Source organism: Hipposideros armiger, unplaced genomic scaffold, assembly GCF_001890085.2.
Source record: "Hipposideros armiger isolate ML-2016 unplaced genomic scaffold, ASM189008v1 scaffold_585, whole genome shotgun sequence".
NCBI classification, from domain to species: domain Eukaryota; kingdom Metazoa; phylum Chordata; class Mammalia; order Chiroptera; family Hipposideridae; genus Hipposideros; species Hipposideros armiger.
Window position 1 is genome coordinate 793,349 of NW_017731935.1, and position 18,980 is coordinate 812,328.

At 61.7% G+C, this 18,980-nt stretch overlaps 1 protein-coding gene across 1 annotated transcript in view; it reads right to left on the reverse strand.

Annotated features, from left to right (window-relative positions):
• NKD2 (NKD inhibitor of Wnt signaling pathway 2) overlaps nt 1–18,980 on the reverse strand; it is a 38,969-nt gene that overhangs the window by 1,601 nt on the left and 18,388 nt on the right. The window contains exons 3-8 of the mRNA XM_019624349.1: nt 3,056–3,116; nt 2,513–2,631; nt 2,039–2,131; nt 1,298–1,442; nt 895–979; nt 186–313 (exon numbers count right to left, since the gene is read on the reverse strand). Of these exons, the coding sequence (XP_019479894.1) occupies nt 186–313; nt 895–979; nt 1,298–1,442; nt 2,039–2,131; nt 2,513–2,631; nt 3,056–3,116 (631 nt within the window). The remainder of the gene's footprint in view (nt 1–185; nt 314–894; nt 980–1,297; nt 1,443–2,038; nt 2,132–2,512; nt 2,632–3,055; nt 3,117–18,980) is intronic.

The window sequence follows — 18,980 nt, forward strand, 5'->3', positions numbered from 1 at the left end:
ACAGGCTGTGAGGCCCTCTGCAGGGCCTGGGCATCTCACCTTGGACCAAGAACCCTTGGTACCTGGACGCAGTGCCACAGCACGCTCGCTGCAGGGGCCCAGGACCCCACAGGCGACTCACACTCCTGAAGGAGGCGTCCACTGCCAGGGGCCTCACGCCCAGCGGACTGGTGTCCAGTACCTACCGGGTCCGAACCTGGATGTGTAGTTCTCGATCCCAGCCAGGTCCAGGTAGTGGTTTCTCCGCTCGGTGTTCTCGTCCACACAGTACGGCCCCCGCACGGAGCAGGGGTGGGGGTCAGCACTGGGCCTCCTGCGTGGACACAGGGTCAAGGGGCCTGACCTCTGGCTGCAGCAAAAGCCACAGCAGCACTCCTCAGAGAGGAAGGGGGCGCTGCAGCGGGCAGCCCGGGGTTCTGGGCAGGGGGCTGTGCCCAGCACCCACCTCCCAGCAAGGAGCACCAGGAAGGGTGGGCGTCCATGACAGCAGGGTCCCCAGCCAGCCCAGGACCCCATCGGGGCACCAGGGTCACAGTTGCAAATTGCCTTAGGGAATCTGTAGTCCCATCTTCTGGTTCACCTACGATGCCCCGAGCCAGAGAGCGTGTCACTGCTCTGACATCCGAGGCCACCGCCCGTCACCGCCACAGCCCGTGAGTGGAACCACAGGCTGCCAGGCTGAGAGTCGGGAGCCCCACCTGCCCTTTAAGACTCACCCACCTCAGACGCTGGGTGTGCTCAGCTCTAGCTGGAGTTGGGGTCCGAGATGGCACCCTCGCTGACGGGAGGGTGTGCCCAGGGCTCCTCTGCACCAAGCGGGCGGCCCCCACGGTGTGCAGGAAGCGGGTGTGGGAGGGCACGCCTGGAGGGCAGAGCCCGACCCGGGCCCCTCACCTGATGTGCGCAGACAGCCTCCTGTCGACCGCCCTGGGGTCCTCGGTGAGCTCGCCCTCCACCCGGCAGCGAGGCGGCTCCCGGTCTGGAAGAGGCGGGTGTGCTTTCACTCACTCATTTGTTCACTTGTTCATTCATTCACTCATTCATTCACTGCACAGACACTTCTGAGGCCCTGCTTTCCAGGCTCAGGAAAGGGCAGAGATTTTGCCCTGGGGTGCTGGGGGTGCTGAACAGTAGACACAATTAGCAGTGACCCCCCCCCATGGCCTGCTGCGTGGGAGGAACGGCTGTGGAGAAATGCACAGCGGGGGCGCGGGCGGGGGCTGCAGGGCGGGGGTGGGGGGGCTGCCATTGAAAGCAGGGTCCTCGGGGCATCTGAGGGGAGGCCCAGGCCCCTCACCCTGGCCAGCGGGGGGACCATCCTTCCTCTTGCCGACGGGCTCGGGGCTGACGGTCAGCTTCACGCGGAGGGTCTTGCTGCTGCTGGAGTGGTTGACGGAGGCGTCCACGACCTCGTAGATGGTGTGCATCAGGCTGGACATGTCCTGAGGGCGGCACTGATGTCACCTGCCTGCCTGTTTGAGTCACTTGGCCTCCCAGATAGACCCAGATGGGACGACTTGCTGAGCAGCCTTTGTCACCCCACGTTTAGCCCCGTGTGACGCCAGGCAGCCCTGGCAGCAGCCCCTGTCGCAGTCACACCCCTTGGACCTTTTCCATTTCAGTCTATGCTCAAAGGAGTAAGCAACCACATAACTACCTGTTTTGCTCTTTGACTCAAAGACACATTTTAGTCAACCTATGATACGTGCCTGCTTCCTTTCGAGGGGCACTTGCCCACCCTGGACACACAGGCCAGCAGAGGAGCGAGGCAGGGCCACTGCTGGGACCACCGCCACCCTGCTGAGGGCTGCTGGCCCGGCTGGGCCTCTGGGGACGCCCACGGGAAACAGCACAGACAGTCTCGACTCCAGTGGTCGCCTGGGTCCTGCCGTGGCCCCCTCTGTCCCCCCCGTACCCCCTCTCCTCCCACCCTAGAGGGCTCAGCTTGTCTGCCCATCGTGGAGACCAGGGCTGGTGGCATCTGTCTGCGGCCATCCCCCTGCCCGTGGACCATCTGCCCCAGACACAAGTGCCTCACCTCCCTGGTGGCCTTCCCCCTGTTGTCAAAGCCGTAGAGCGTGAAGGTCCACTCCTGGCGGTTGTCCTCCACCGAGACATCGCAGTGGAGTGCCTGCAGGGCGCGTGGGGACAGAGGCAGGCGGGGTCAGCACGCTGAGCTGGGACGCCCAGCTCCCCCGCCTCTCAGGAAAACGGGCCCCTCCACTGCTCCCCCGCGCTCCTGCCCTGGGCGGGCTGGGAGACCAATGCGGGGCCTCTTTGTCCTTCCGGTGGTGCCAGCGCCACCCCAGCAAATCCCCAGATTATTGGGTGCCACATCATCAAGCAGTTTCTGCTGGATTCTCGGTGACACCCTCTGCCCCCCAGAGCCAGCCGACACTGGGAGCTTGTGCAAGCTTTGTCGTTAACTCCTCCCACCGCCTGAGCCTCAGGCAAACCATCCGAGCAGGCGCTGGTTTGGGGCCGACGTGCACCGAGGTTTGCAGACACCTACGTCGATGTGCAGGTGCTTCTTGCCCAGGCCCCGCGGGCCCTCGCGGCTCGCTGCCCTTTCTCCATCGTCCACACTGACGAGCTGCCCCGGGCCCTCAGCCTTCTCAGCGGGGAACACCACTGCAGGGAAAAGAAGGGGCGAGGAAGGCCGTTTCCCCCGGCCCGGCCCGGCCCAGGCAGGGGACGCGGAGCAGCAGGGCTGCAGGAAAGGTGCTGTCAGGGCACCTCTGATCCTCCCCAGATGGGCTCGAGCTGAGAACCCATCCTTCCAAAAAAAGGTGTCAAGGACCCTGGACAGAGAGAGGCCAAGGCAGCCCTCACCGGGACCCCACGGCCAGGTGTGTCCTGCTGCTTCTGTCCCGCCCAGCCAGCGCTGGCTTTGGAGAACAAGGTAGAGAGCAGACTTCCCCGGGGTTGGTCTGGATTTCACGGGGAAGTGAAGAGCGCATGGGCGGTGCACATCACCAGGGGGCCAGTTTGTCCAGGTTTGGGGCATATGCCGGGAAGACGGGGTACAGTCTGAGGTCTGAGAAGCAGGACTTACCCTCCAGAGGACACTGGTCCTCCCGGAAAGGTTCCTCCTTGGGGTCCCCACTGGGCAGCTCCTGCAGGGAGAACAGGGAGCCTGTGACCATGGGCCAAGGGCTCCAGCCTCCGGGGGTGTCACTGCTCTCGGTGTCGACACCAGCCTGTCCAGGCCCCTCTAAGCCTCATGGTTTTAGAAAGCAAAACATTCCCATCCCGCGGTATTGTCTGGGTCCATCAGAACTGTCTCCAGGACAAGACACACTGCACGTGACAGGACGTGCCCTGTCCAGTCGTGGCACACGCCTGAGATCGCGGCCAGAGAGAGAGCAGAGCTTGTGCGTGGCCGCTGCTGAGAGGCACCACAGACAGGACACCAGGCCACAGACAGGAGGGCCGCCTGCGCTCGCTCCAGCCCAGCCTGCAGCACTTCCGGGAGCTGGACGCAAGGGCTGGACGCGCGCCGCCCGTCACTGCCGAGAACCTGCCGGGCTGGGCTGTGTGTGGGGGGTGTGTGGGGGGGCGCACCTCCCCCACGCAGCTCTCAGCTTCCAGGGTCTATCCCAAGACCAGTTATGGAAAATGGGCGACTTCCAACAGAAACACGACAGATCGAAAACTCGCATGGTCCTCGTGAATAGCCCACCAAAATGAAGAATTCGAGGAAACGTGGTGGGGTGGCCAGGGAAGCGCCTTGCACCGGAGGACCCTGCCTGGTGGGGAGACGTGCCAACACCGGCCACTCGCCCCAGGGACAGGAGCACTTCCGGGGCTCCTGGGCGGGCAGGCGTCCTCTGCTGCCCAGACGCTTCTCGTCTGGCTGGACGGCTGCAGAGCTGAGGCCTGGCCGAGGACGGAGGGGGAGGTGTCTGTGTGGACGCGGCTGCCCCAGGCTGCATGGTGGCCGTTCCTCCCAGCCCTGTGGCTTCATCTCTCCTCCTGACAGGGAGTCACGGCGCCAGTGGAGGCCCCATCTCTCCCTTGGCTGCAGGCCTGGAATCCAACGCGACAGGAGGCCCAGGACTGTCACGTGATGCACAGCAGTCTTTGGCCAGGGTCCTCGCGGGAGATGGTGGAACGTTCCAGACAGACCCGCTGCCACCCCTCGGTTATGGGCGCGGGGGTGAGTGCTGTCGGGTCAAACACAGCTATCCTGCCGGCTCTCCTCTGTAAACTGGGAGTTGGAAGCAAGCACTCGGAGATGAGGTCTGCAGCCATCATCCAGGGCAGCTCGGCGGGCGAGGGTCCCGCTGTCCCCGCTGCTGGAGACGAGGCCACACTTGGCCGCAGGACCGGCCTCTTCCTCTCCCACTTTTCATTTCATCGACAGCATCCAAATCCCGGGGCTGGCCTGGCAGGTCCGTCCCACTGACCGGTGACCACAGGAGCCTCTGTCGGCCCGAGGCTGCCCAAGGCGCCCAGTCACCTCAGGAAAAAGACAGGAGGCCGTGCCTCGGTTCCACCTCAGAAGCACCTGCCACACAGCCGCTGCGCCCATCACGTGCTCTCAGGTTCAGGCTCTCAAGGGACCTGCTGCCATCGGCCCTCCCGCCAGGCCCTGCGGGTGACCTCAGGGGCAGCCCGTGTCCATTGGCTGTAGGAAAAGGGACACAGGCCCACTCCGTCGCAGACCGCGTCTCTAGCTCATCCTTTCTGAGAGGCTCCAAGGCAGACAAAACGAAACAAAAACCTCAACGCTTCCACCCAAATCTACAGCTGATCTTTCACAGGAGGCACCGAAGAGGAACATAAACGCCCTTAGCACCCGTGGTTCTGGGCACTCACACCCCAGGTTTGGTGTGGACAAGCTTGGACGTGCAGAATGGAACCCCGATAAGCCGCAGGACCTCCCAGGAGTGCAGCTGGGGTGACCCAAGGGACGGAACACCTGCCCCTCTGGGGGTCTTGAAAGATCCGCTTGGCCACAGAGATGGGCGGGCGAGTGCTGGAACGGGCACGGGGGACAGTGGGCGGGTGGGGAGCCTGCCGGGGCTCCGACAGGGCTGTGGGTGCTGACGTAGAGCACCCTGGACAGCTCAGGAACCATCGCTGCCGCGACTGTGCCTGGAGGGTGGAGGGTGGAGCGTGGAGGGCGACGAGCTGCACCCAGAAAGGGCTCTGGGTGCGCAGGGAGGTCGGATGACCCCTGCCCTGTGCCCTTGTCCGCTGCCCCCACGTCACACCCTCAGGACAAAGCTACTTCCATAGTCCACTGAGGACGCCAGTTGGGAATCTGCTTGAGCTTGTTTCAATAAGAAACAAAACACCTAATTATTAACAGACACCGTTTTTCTCCCTTATTGTACAGCCTGCCGACATCTGAAGACCTTGATCTGCCGCCGTGCTAAGGGCTCACTCAGGGTCCTAAAAACACCCGTTCACACGTCACATGCCAAGCAGCGCTGGGTCCAAGGTCTCCCCTCACCTGTGGGCGGGGCTGAGCTCTACCCGGTGGACATGAAGATAAAGCCACATCACTGCAAAAAACCTGACATTTGGCTACATGTTTTTCTGCAAAATTAAAACAAGCCATGAAGCTGAGGTCCCAGGCATTTTGGGGGAACAGGGGAGGTGCCCGGACTCCCTGAGGCAGCCTCCATGGGGAAGGGGCCGGGTGCCAAAGGCCTACAGGTCAGCGGTCACCGAAGTCACGTGATAAAGGGCAGTCAGGGTCAGCTGACACCCAGGCTGGAGCTCTGAGGCCACTGTCGATGTTGCCGGCGCCTGGAGGGAGGGCCAGTGGCCTCAGTCCCAACACAGCAGCTGCTGGGAGGCCCCGCTCACACCCTCTCCTCTGGGACCGGAGCAGGGAGGACAGGGACCTGCTTGGTGAGGAGGCCCCACCGCAGGGTGCTGACCGCTGCCCCCTCCACCACGTTCCCCAACTCCCGCCTCGGTGTCAGCCAGGCTGACGCTCAGAGTGTCCTGATCTGCACGACTCCAGACGGCTCCACCCCACCTGGGCCCGAGAGCACTGTCACCTCGTTACAATCACAGAAGCGAAACGAACGGTGGCAATGGTCCCTTCCGAGTGTGAGGCTCTGGGGCCGAGTGTGCACAGCGTTTCTTGTTGAAAGAGGTCAAGTCATTCGGTGAAACCGCCGAAGCGCCAGACCCTCTTCCAGGAAAGCGCTGGAGCCCAGAAGGGCCGGTGGTGCAGCTCCTGCAGGACACGCCCCCCGGGATCCCAACGGCAGGAGGCAGCACAGCCTTGCAGGGTGTCCTACGGCGCGCCCAACACTCCGACCACACCACCATCAAGGCACAGGAACGAAGGACAGACACAACAGTCAGCAGCGGATGCGACAGTGATGGGGACAGCTACGCTGCAACAGCCAGCACGTGACGGGTGCCCCAAGGTGCCTTGAAGTTCCAGCTGAACAAATGTTCATTCATATGCCCCGGTCCTAGAATCTACAGTGTTTACCTAAGAGCTACCTCAGCAACTACCTGAGATGCAGAGTCTCAAAAGAGGGAAAAAAGAGCATTTGGGAGGAAAGGAACAATTCTTGTCCCTGGGACTGGTGGTTTCGGTCAAATTCATCCTGGTTACTATGCTGCTTTAGCTAAACAGAAGGGTCCAGAGCTTTAATGGCAACCGATAAACCCACCACAGGGACGCTGGGCAGATGTGCAGCCCCTCCCTGCAGGGGTGACCTCCCAGGTGGCTGAATCCCGCTCCCTGGGAGACTCGGGGTGGGGAGGATGCGAGCAGATACCCCATCTCCTGAAGGCCAGCAAGTGTCCACCTCCCACAGCGCCCGGCCCAGGGCGAGGCTCCCCTCTCAGCTCCCTGAGCTGGAGACCCCCGTCCTGGACCTTCAGCTCCCCCTTACTCCCTTTGTGCCCCCAAAGGAGCCCCAGCCTCCAGCCTATGAAAGCGCAGCTCCGTTCTCCGGGATCTGGCCCCGCCTTCTGCCTGGACAGGGTGCTCAGCACCACGCTCCTTGCTCCTGGCCGACAGCTGACAGCTATTCCCGCCCCTGGGGCTCCCTTGCAAGCCTGCAGGGGCCACCACCCGCCGTGCTCCGTGCTCCGAGCTGGGCCTGACTTTCTGCTGTTCCCCTCGGGCACGCACCACGGGGCAGCGCTGTCCTGGCCGCCTGCTCCCACCCCAGCTGCCCATGGGCATTGTCCGCTCATTGTCCAGCGCCTCCTGGGCCCTCCAGCAGCTGGGCTCTGCTGGCCACTGGGGACGGGGTCTCGCCCGCGGCGTCCCACTGCTTCACCAACAGCCAGCTCCTTTTGCACGTCAATGTTAGGTGGCTGTGACCCTCCCGTGGGGTCCCTGTGTCCGATCCCCGCCCTCTCACCCTGCAGAGGCTCTCAGGAGAGACCTTCCAGGCCTGTGAGTCAGCTGCCCGAAGCCACCATCCACGGCTCATGCCTGACTGTCCTGAGCTCAGACTCCGAGGATGTCCGCTCCACGAGCCACAGCCCTGCCCTCCCCAGCAAGCAGCCCCGCCCGGGACAGTCCTGGTGAAAGACCAGGTGAGACCGTGAGACGCTCCCCACAGCTGCCTCAGCACGGGGTGTTGGGGGTTCACCTACAATCTCGGCTCCTGGCCTCCCTTGAAAAACCAGACGGTCCAGCGACACATTCCTGTGGGACAGCGCTCGGCGGAGCCGCACAGCCACACGGGGTCCTCAGCCCCCTCCACCAGGGCTGTGGTGACACAGCTGTCTGCCTCTCGGTGTGAGGTCTGGGCTGTCCACGGGGGGTGTGAGGTCCAGGAGATCACACACACCTGGCTGAGGGCTTCTATTCAAGGCCATGCAGGAGATAGGAGAGGAGAAACCTTTTGTGGTGCAAACAACCACATCCTGGGCGGTCTGCTTTTCAGATTTCAACGTTCAAAATGCGATGCATCTGGGATCTTAGCAAACACACGCCCAGCATTCAGGGGCCTGTTTTCCTGGGAAACGCAACACTTTTGCACAAACCAAAAGCTTTCCATTCCCTGCCTCTGGGAGAGACCGTCCCTGAAACCAGTGTGGCCAGAGCGAGTGCTTCCTCTCCTGGCGACAGAGCGAGGCTGACAGCCCTGAAAAGAAGGGCCTCATAAGACCTGTTCATTTCCAGGCAGCGGCCCTCGGGGTCCTTGTTTAGTCCCAGAAGGGCAGGGGTCTCGTCTTTCCCAGATAAAACCTGCATGTTTCCCTTAAAAGATCTGTGTTGGTTCAGCTGAGTGGTTAGAGCGCCAGTCTTGTGGGGATTTGGGCTTCGATAAACAGCCGTGGAGGGTAACAGGGCCTGGGGACAGGGTGTCAGTGTCCTGGTGTGGCCAGAACAAGTGGCCACAAACGGGCTTTCACGGAAACTTATGCTCTCCCAGCTCTGGGGCCAGAAGTCAGAAATCCAGGTGTGGCGGGGCCGTGCCCCTTCCAGAGGCTCCAGGGGCCGGTCCCTCTGCCTCCTCCAGCTCCTGGTGGTCCTAGGTGTTCCTGGGCTGGTGGCCACGTCCCTCCAACCTCCGCTCCACTTTCGTGGGGCCTTTCCCTGCGCGTGTTGTCCCTTCTGTGTCAAATCTCCTCCTGCTCCCTCTTACAAAGCTACGTGTGCAAGCAGTCAGGGCCCCACCGGGACGCCCTCCTGTCCGTCTCAAGATCACTCCTGCAGAGACGCTATTCCATTTCAGGTCACAGCCGTAGGTCCCAGGGAGGACACGGATCCCTGGGGCCGGGGTGCAGCCCCCACCGCCTGACGCTGGGCCTGTCTCAGCTCTGCCATGACTGGTTGGCAATCCCGAATAAGCCGCCTAATCACTCGGGCCTCAGCTTCCTTGCGGTGAAACAAGAAAGCTGCCGAGGAGGGAGCCGGGGCTCCCGGGTGCCCACCACATCCCGGGGGTGTCCGTGCACCACACCGCAGGCCTTCCCCACAACGGGGAGCCCCTCTGCTGTGAGGGCAGACACGGTAACACCACCGGCTCGAACACCTGAGCTTGCTGACTGGGGTCCCTCCTCTCACCTAAACGGGCTGAGGGCAGAAGAGAGACGCAGTTTCGGCTTCAAGTGAGAAATGTGAGGGCGCACTGCTGGAGACGCGATTTGGTTCCGAAAGTGCATTCTTGACAGGCTCCGAGAGGCCTCTCTGGCTTGCGTTCCCAAGAATGTGGTGGCCTCACGAGCAAATATTTACTCCGTCCAGAAAACGAGCTGTGTGTTCTGGGTCCCAGCAGCAGGTTTCCTTTCTGCGAAAGGGTACGAGGACACTAGTGACGATAAATCAGTGTGCCGGCCAGGACGGGTGTGCAGGGCGCCTGGGCGCACACCCCCAGCCACCATGCAAACTCAGTGTGACCCCCTGTGCGCGGCTCACAGCCGGTTACGGCTCTCGACCTGAAGCCACGGCACCTCTGGGCTTTGGAAATGCCGTCCCCTTGAATGTGAGCTCACAGCTACTTCCCAGCGCTCTGTGTGAGTTCGAGTCCCATGTGCCCTCCTCCCAGGTGTAGCGGGGGCAGGAGGGGCTCCTTGTGGACTGGAGTCCAAGCAGGCGAGAAAGGGGGTGCAGATGGGGGAGGGGCTCCTTTCGGGGGCAGCAGCCTGGAGTGACAGGGAGAACTGAGCGGGTGTGTTGAAGGCATTTTCCCAGAGCTGCTCATAACGGAACAGTCACTGATGCCCCCTAAGTGGGTCCCTGAAAGGGCGGCCTTTGATGCTGGGGGGACGCTTGGGGTTGTGGGGCCTGCAGGGCCCACATGCTTGGTCATGGCGGTTACCTAGACGGCGTCGGTCAGAAACAAGATGGATGTCTCCAAGGTACATCCAGTGACCCCCAGCAGGTGGTGCCCGGATCTGCAGAGCGCCTCTGCGGCCACACCACCTGCCCCCCAGCGGGTCCCCCGCCTCACAGCAGCTCCACCCCACGCAGCTGCAGGGACACACAGCGTGGGGATAAGACAGGATCGGGCTACTGACCGGCCTGGCAGCGTTTCTGATCGGCAGGGCAACAGCCTCACCGTACCTCCCCACCTGGACAGGTGAGGCCCTGGCAGGTGAACCAGGTAGAGCTCTAACAGTGCATGCGGAGGGCAGGGCCTCGGGGACAGCCGAGCCGGACAGAAAGGGCCATCGGCAGCACCTCCGCTCCGGCTTCCTCAGTGCTACCCGCCAGCCACGGAACTCTCCAGAAAGAAAAGGGCCGTGTGGAGCTACCGGACAACCTCACGCCCCTTCGTGGCGGCTCAGCCTGGGGTTAGTCCTGCCAACAGTGGCGGCCCAGTGCTGGATGGCCGGGTGGAGCCGGGCCGGGGGCCGTCTGCCGTGACTACAGCAGACGGCGGACCTATGGGTCCCACAGGCATCGCAGGCAGGTGCGAGTTGTGGGGCCCAGAGAGGAGGCGGAGGGGTAGGGGAGAGTGGCCAGGTGTGGCCGGGTCCCCCAGGGGAGGCGCGGTTCAGGCTCGTGCTGCAGGTGGTCAAGGCCACTTCAGAGCAGTGTGGGAGGCACCTGGGGCTGGAGGGGGTGGGGGACAATGTGACATCCAGCTCAGGATGACCTGGGCCAAGGAGGTGCCTGGGCTCCCACTCAAGGCCATAAGGACACTGGCCAAGTGGGGGGTGGAGGTGGGATGAGAAGTGGGGAGGTGTGGGGCCACCATGCACCCGACAGAGCGGTGCCGTGGGGGAAAGGGAAAGGGGGCGGCTGGGTCCGAGGGACCCCAATGGCTGCTACAGCCGAGGGAGGGAGACGCATCAGGGCAGGAGGCGCCAGCTGGCAGGGGGCAGGGGACGGGGAGACATGGAGGTGGGGGAACATGGAGGTGGGGGAACATGGAGGTGGGGGAGACATGGACGTGAGGGAGACGTGGAGGTGGGGGAGACGTGGACGTGGAGGAGACATGGAGCTGGGGGAGACATGGAGGTGGGGGAGACGTGGAGGTGGGGGAGACATGGATGTGGGGAAGACATGGAGCTGGGCTGCCGGTGCAGGGAAGGAGGGGACGAGGCCGTCACCAGGCACTCCAGCTGAAATGTGGAACTGGGGTGGGGGCAGCTGCTGCCAATGCTGCTTAAATAAAAGAACCCCTCACGGGCCAGGAATCCAAGGCGAGTTCCAGCCGCCCCCAGACTGAGGGTGCGTGGCTCTTGCAGAGTTTGTTGTTTGTGAGGCAGCTGGCTCGCTCGGTGAGGGGGCGGGGGCTGCTGTCTGCCGGTCGCCAGCGGATGGAATTTGACTTCAAGGTGATCCGCCAGCTTTCAGCGTCCGTCTGGAACCGCCAGGGCGGCTTTGAAGTGGAAGTCTCGGTTTCAGCGGCTAAACAGTTTCAGATGTGACGATGTAGTTTTATGGGCTTAATAATTCCGACACATGTGCGGCTGAGGCCCTCGGAGGGTCCCATTCAAGGGGCCGCTGTAACTGTTATTCTGAACTTCTGATTTGAAAGCAAAAGACTAGGGGCGAAGAAGCTGAGCCTCCTGGGGGCGGCGGGGTGGGGGGGACCCCGAGCTTCTCCACGAGCCGCATGTGGCTGTGGCTGCTTTCTCTCTAAGGTGCCACAGAGCTTCAGGGTCTGAGAAGGTGGTTCGGGTTCTGCCCACCGGGCCTTCTGGGCTGGGACTGTGTCATCAGACTCTGTAATAGGCAGATTTGGGGTTTCCATCTAGATCCTGTCATCTGGGATCCGAGGTCTCCCGACGTAAACACGTGTCCCTCACGCCAGCTGTAACTCACACCCCGTGTGAAGCCTCCGTCTTCTTATCCCTGTGCCCCAGCTTTTCACAATTTTGCTCATTTTAATAAGAAAAGACACATAATGTGTTACACACCCCACTCACCCCAGTCTAGGGAGATTAATTTNAGACATGGAGCTGGGCTGCCGGTGCAGGGAAGGAGGGGACGAGGCCGTCACCAGGCACTCCAGCTGAAATGTGGAACTGGGGTGGGGGCAGCTGCTGCCAATGCTGCTTAAATAAAAGAACCCCTCACGGGCCAGGAATCCAAGGCGAGTTCCAGCCGCCCCCAGACTGAGGGTGCGTGGCTCTTGCAGAGTTTGTTGTTTGTGAGGCAGCTGGCTCGCTCGGTGAGGGGGCGGGGGCTGCTGTCTGCCGGTCGCCAGCGGATGGAATTTGACTTCAAGGTGATCCGCCAGCTTTCAGCGTCCGTCTGGAACCGCCAGGGCGGCTTTGAAGTGGAAGTCTCGGTTTCAGCGGCTAAACAGTTTCAGATGTGACGATGTAGTTTTATGGGCTTAATAATTCCGACACATGTGCGGCTGAGGCCCTCGGAGGGTCCCATTCAAGGGGCCGCTGTAACTGTTATTCTGAACTTCTGATTTGAAAGCAAAAGACTAGGGGCGAAGAAGCTGAGCCTCCTGGGGGCGGCGGGGTGGGGGGGACCCCGAGCTTCTCCACGAGCCGCATGTGGCTGTGGCTGCTTTCTCTCTAAGGTGCCACAGAGCTTCAGGGTCTGAGAAGGTGGTTCGGGTTCTGCCCACCGGGCCTTCTGGGCTGGGACTGTGTCATCAGACTCTGTAATAGGCAGATTTGGGGTTTCCATCTAGATCCTGTCATCTGGGATCCGAGGTCTCCCGACGTAAACACGTGTCCCTCACGCCAGCTGTAACTCACACCCCGTGTGAAGCCTCCGTCTTCTTATCCCTGTGCCCCAGCTTTTCACAATTTTGCTCATTTTAATAAGAAAAGACACATAATGTGTTACACACCCCACTCACCCCAGTCTAGGGAGATTAATTTGTTGGCACCCCCCCACCCCCAAAACACCCTGACCCCTGAGAAGGCCCCCACGGGCCCCACACTTGGGCCTTGCCAGAGAACGGCTGTAGAGCCCGTGGCAGGAATGACATGCCGTGCGGACAGGGGCGGCCACCGAGGACACACACCACCAGGGAGCCAGCCCGTGTCCAGCCCGCAGCTCGTCCTTATGACCGAGTGACCAGGGCGGGCCCAGGCCGCCTGCCCTGTAGACACTTGCAGGAAAACAGTCATCAGACGGTGCGTGGGAAGCCGGGTTCACAGCGTGGAGGCGGCTTCCCCCCACGACCGCGGGACCACCATTAATTGACACAATTGGGAAGAGGACCCGTAGGCGCCGATCCCAAAGCCCAGGCCTGTCGCTGGGACCAGAGTCCACATCCCCCCAGAGTCTCCTCCTCAGTCAGGTGTCGCCGAGGGTGAGAGGTTTCAGCACAGATACTAAATGTGTGTAAGTGTTCACACGTGTGTGTCTAGCCTACATACACAAATGTACACACGTGTATCACACACACACACACACACACACACACACACGCCTGTTCAGCCCTCCTCAATAACCGAGACATGACCGTAAACATGCTGAGTCCCCAGGGACCTGCATCCTCAGCGCCCTGGGGTTTTGTTTTCAGGTTCACACTACGTGCTCGACAATCACCTCACTGTTCCCACCAGTCCTGCTGCTGCTGCTTTTGTCCTCAGAGCTCACAATTCACAATTTCACAGAAAAAGGAAAACCAAGGGTGATCGCTTCTCCAAATCCAGCTGTTGTCCTCTGAGCCTACGGGCCACAGAAGTCACAAAACACAGAATAAAACCAGACCCGTCGCACCCTTGGCCACGCCCGTGCAGGCGAGGCTCACGCCACCCGTTTCAAACACCGACGTCACCTTCCCCGCCTGGGTTCTTCCGCGGGAAACCCCACCAGGCTTTTCGTTTTCTTTCATTCATTTTAAAGCCTCGTGTTTTCTATTTCAAAGGAAGATTATTCCAAAGCTAGAGAGGAATCCTACGCATTCAGTATTTTTAATTTAGAGGCACCATGAGCTAAGGTGCCGTGTCTGCGCCCTCAGCAGAGATGAACAGCCTGGAAAGGTGGGGAGCGGAGACCTGATCACAGCACCAGGACCCCGGGGCGAGCTCTCAGGAAAGTAATGAGTGTTTCTCCCTTTAGAAAGAGCCTCTGGAGCGCTGTGTGGAGACGCACCCTGCTTAGGACGAGACAGCGATAGCCTCAGCCGACCCGGAGCCACGTGGCCGCAGCCCTCACTCAGCTCCGCACCTGGCGGCCGGCAGGGTCTTAAAGGAGCAGGGACAAAGCCAAGCTGCACCTAAACCCTCCCCTAAAGGAAGTTAGCAGAGACCCTAAGTGTGAAAGACAAAAAGCACTCGGAGGAAATCTACACGCATGTTTGTGAATGGTGGTCCTGCCCTGAAGTGGCATCAGGCCCAGGGCGGCCGCATGGTTTGGGCAACTGGGGGGCACAGCATGAGGCCGAGGGCAGGGCACCCAGCCCTGCGGCCCTTCTGCGGCCATTCCCAACACCAGGGCGGGAAGGACAGCCCTGTGTGGGCTTCTCAGACGTGACATCATGACACATGAAGGCGGCCAGCCGGCCAAGAACCCACCGTCCGCCCGCTCAGGGCAGCAGCCTGGCACGCTGTCCTCTGACTGACCCAGGACTCACCTGCCGGGGCTCTGAGCCCCCAGACGAGCCATGACTGATGTGGTCAGCGTCCGCTGCCCCTGCCCACGGAGCATGAAAAGCCCGGAAGAGGCGCTGTGTCCCCTGTCCTTGCACCCAGAGGACGAGTGCGTCCCTTCTCTGTCTGGGACACGTCCTCTCCATGACAAGCTGAAAGGAGGGGACACTCAGGAGCAGGCATCCTGCACCCGGGCCCTGCCAGGCAGCTCCCCCCACCACAGCCAGGAGGCCGGCATCACCCCCAGCTCCCTGGCCGCGTGGACAGAACGCCGGACGGCACCGGACGGTCCCAGTGGAGGGGCCCGGGCCGGAAGCAGGAGGTGGTCCCCGCATGCCAGCCGAGGACCTTCTTGCTGGGCGGCTGCCAGCCTCGCCCTGCCCACCTCAAGGGCAAGGGGGCAACGGTGTCACCTCTTTGGCATGAGGCCCGCAGATGGGGCTGCCCGCTGCCCAAGCTCCCGAAGAAAGCAGAGCAGGTCACTGCTGAAAATACACCTCAGGCCTCTGGGGACCCCTCAGGGACTAGCCACAAACACCACATTTCCTGAGGGCTAGAGACAGTTTTGTTTTTAAGAAAACCTAAACCATTTTAAACAGATCGATGGAGAAAGGGAAAGGGCAAGAGGCCCCCCTTCTTAGCTCTGGCCTGTTGTTCCAAAGCTGGGAAGATGGGGTCTGGGAACCCCAGGAATGCCAACTTGGTGGGTGTGGGGCCCTCGAGGGCCCCCTGGCCTTTCTCCCTACAGGTGACACTTGCCCTAGACACAGTTACAGAAAGGTGTGGGAGGCAGTCATGCCGACGTTTAGCGTAATTGCTGCTGGGAGGGGGGGGGCGTGGGTGTGGCCACGGTTATTCCCTGCACTCCCCTATTTTCACAGTACGACCCGCACACACGACCTCAGCTGCGGCTGCGGCAAAGCCCAGGGCAGCTCCCTGCCCCTCCGTGTCCCACCCGGAGACGGAATGGCGGCTACTCGATTCTGTCGGACCTTTCGTTAACTCCACGTCACCGCTGACGGAGCTCACGTCCCCACATCAGTGGCAGCCTCCCCCCACCTGGCCGCCCTCGCAGCCCCACACGTTCGTTCTCCCGGAAACCCTCGGCACGGGGCACCTGTGTGGTGGCCGGAATCTGGTTCCCCGCAGCCTGTGAGCAGCACGGAGCCCGCAGACGGCAGGGAGCCTACCGTTCGGAGCGCCGGCTCCGGGGCCTGCCTGGCCTGGTACCCGCTCCACGACTCCCCGTGGTGTGGCTCTGGGCAATTCACCCGCCAAGGGGCCTGGATGCCAACCATGGAGGGCCTGACCGCCCAGGTCCCCGGCCAGAGAAAGGCTGAACCACAGGCCGCTGGGACTGGAGCCGTGCCCTCGGGACGTCCTGCTAAGACCAGGTAGGATTTTTTTAGTAGGCAGACAGACGAACCCTACCTGGGCCTCACTTGCCCCTGAGCTCATGTGAGAGGCCAAGTCTCAGAGGAACGTCCACTGAAGACCTGAGACCCACAAGGTTCTGCGTGGGACGCCGCCCAAGGAGGGGCCTGACTGAGTGCCCAGAACCGAGGCCGGCGGCCTTATCTCACTGCCGGCAGGAGGGGCCTCCCGCTGTAAGTGACCGCTCAGTCCTGGCTGACCAAGGGCTCCACCACAGCAGCGCTCCAAGTTCAAGCCCGCCAGGCACCATGAGGATTGTTTCAATAATCTCCAGTTTGGATTTTTTGTATTAAAACATACCGGGTGTCTTGCTTCTCTGATTGCAGAGCTCAAAACTTATGATTTCCTTGGGAGACACTGCAGAACAAAAGGAAGGTGAGTCCCTCCCCTCCAGGGCTGAGGGCTGGCTTGGTCGTGGGCACACGGCAGCTGGCACAGCAACAGGACGGAGCAACCCAGTGGGAGGCGGACGGCACCCCTGCGAGGCCCCGTGTCCATCACACGGGGCTTCTCCTTGGAGAGGCAGCGCAGGGAGGCCGTCAGCCCAGGGAGGAGGTGCTGAGCCTGGCTCAACACCCAGCCGGGCTCTCAGAGGTGCAGGGAACAGCAGCAGAGGTCTGGCTGGAGGCACAGCGAGGGGGCGGTGGTGAAATGGCCAGTTCTGAGAGACCACGCTGACGGGTCTCCGAGGGACGGGACCGGGTGCGACAGAGGACCAGGACCACTCGCTGAGCTGCAGGACCGGCCCGTTGTCCCGCACTCTGTTCCTCCTGCCTTGTCCCTCCCACCTCCGCTGCCCTATGAACAGGGAAACTGCAGGACGGAAAGTCTCCTTAACGTCTGGGGACACTGCCACGCACGGAGGGGCTCGCAGCCGCTTGCAGTGTCTGCCTGGTCTAACGTGGACCCTGGAGTTTTTCTTCTCCAGCTGGGTAATTCATTGCACGGAGTTTGGCCTGAAGCTAATTAAAAGCTGTTCCAAATGCAGAGCCGACCACGTGCACAGTCCTGCTTCCAACAGGCCCAGATGTGGGGCCAGGCTGGGCCGTGAGGGGCCCACCTGCCGGCCGCCTTCCCTCCAGGCTGGGCTCCCAGGAATCCCAGAGCTGATCCACACAGGGGCCAAACGGTGATGTGCGCAGCACGGCTCAGTAACTATGGTGACACCAGAGGGTGTCCGCACTTGCGGCCCAGTGACATCAGTCCTCCTGAGCCCAGAGCCCAGGTCTGGACACGCTCTGAAATCACCACATGCGAAAGTGGGGCGGCTTTAGCTGTCCCTCAATATGGACATTGTCGGGGTCACCTCAAAATGCAATTTCAGATTGAAGCACAGATGTGAAGGCCACACCGCTGGGGACAGAAGGGCTTTGCTGGCTGCGTTCCTTACTCAAGTCCCTTTTGTGCCAAATAAACTGGAAAACAGCAAGTGTTCCGACGTTATGTTTTCGGGGGTAGTGTCCTGGGCTGGACAGTGGCCCCCAGCATCCACATCCCCCCAGAACCTCAGGATGGGACTGTATTTGGAAATACGTGCAGATGTGATGCTCTGAGCTCGTGCTGGATTCAGGGTAAACCCCGATCCGATGCTGGTGTCCTTCGAAGAAGAGGGGAGGACAGACGTGGGCGAGAGGCCACGTGAGATGGAGGTGAGGCTGGACCTGCGCAGCCACACGCCGGGGTGTCTGGAGCCCCAGCGACTGGAGGCGGCCGAGAGGGACCTTCTCTTGGAGACTTCAGAGGGCACAGCCCGGCCGGCGGCCTGATCTCAGTCAGGGTCCGGCCTCTGGAGTCCCGAGAGAGCAAACGCCTGCTGTTTTAGGGCCACTCAGTGTGTGGGACTTTGTCACAGCCTCCCCAGGAAACCAACCCAGGTAGCCTCAGGCTGCTTTCAATATAATAAAAAAAAAAAACTTAATCCTAAGGCACTCCCACATGTGCTTACCCTGTCAAAGTCCAACAATTCCAGAAAGAGCTGCCATGAAACGGCGCTGCTGAGCACGTGACCAGACCGTGTGACAGGAGCACATGTCCAGCTCCCTTCAGGAAGAATTACCAAATGGCCCTGGTGGGATCTGGGGTGGGGTCTGCCCCGAATTTATCCTGAGGACCCAGGGACCCTGCAGCCAGGGGCTCAGGACACACGCGTGGGCATCTGTAGCCCCGCAGGCTGGCAAAGCGTTCCTCCTGGGGCCGGCCGTGAGATCCCGGAGGAGCCAAAGTCCCTGCAGACCAGGAGGCCGGCAACGTGCCCCAGATGGTCAGGGTCCCTGGGCCTCCAGGCAGGAAGCGGATGGGAAGAGGGGGCAGTGCCTTCCCTGAGGGGGGCAGGGGTGAGGCGTGTGCCCTGCCCTGGGCCTCGGGGTCTGGGCAGACGGAGCGGGCAGGCCCAGCTTAGGCTTCGGGGGGGCCTGTGTGAGAACCCCAGCCCGCAGGGAAAGGAACCCAGTGCTCCAAGGCGGGGAGCGCTTCACTCATTGCCCTCCCCAGACGAGAACAGGGAAATACTTTCTTACAAGAGCTAAAAACAGGGACAGCCGAACCACGGAAAAATGTGCCCCCTGCCTTCTTCCAACCAAAACAACCCAAAGGAGTTACAGGAATTGGCTCTGGAAACAGGAAGCAGAAAGCGGGGCTCACAGCTCGCCTCCCCGGACCCATGTCCCCTGGAGCCCTTCCGGGGACCTACGGGCTGAGGAGCGGTGTCACCCAGAGACCTTCTGAAGCCACCTGGCTGCGGCCTGAGGAGCCCGGGTCAGCGTGAAGCCCTGAGGCCCTGGCCTCTGTGAGGACCGGGCTCCCCTTGGCCCTGCGCCCACACGTGACCAATCCCAGGTCAGGGGACAGCAGAGCCAAGAAAGCTGCTGACATTGGGGCGAGCGACACGGAGACACCGCTCAGGAGGACAAACAGCCTCTCCAGCCCTAAGTGTCTGGGAATCAGGACGGTGGAGGGTGCTGAGGATGGGGTGCGGCGGGAAGCAACAGCGCCAGGGATTCGACGGGAAAGGCTGGCAGTGGCCGCGTGCCCCGTGTCCCCTGGCCGGGACGCCTGCCTCCTTCTCAGCCGTCGTCACAGACAGCCCC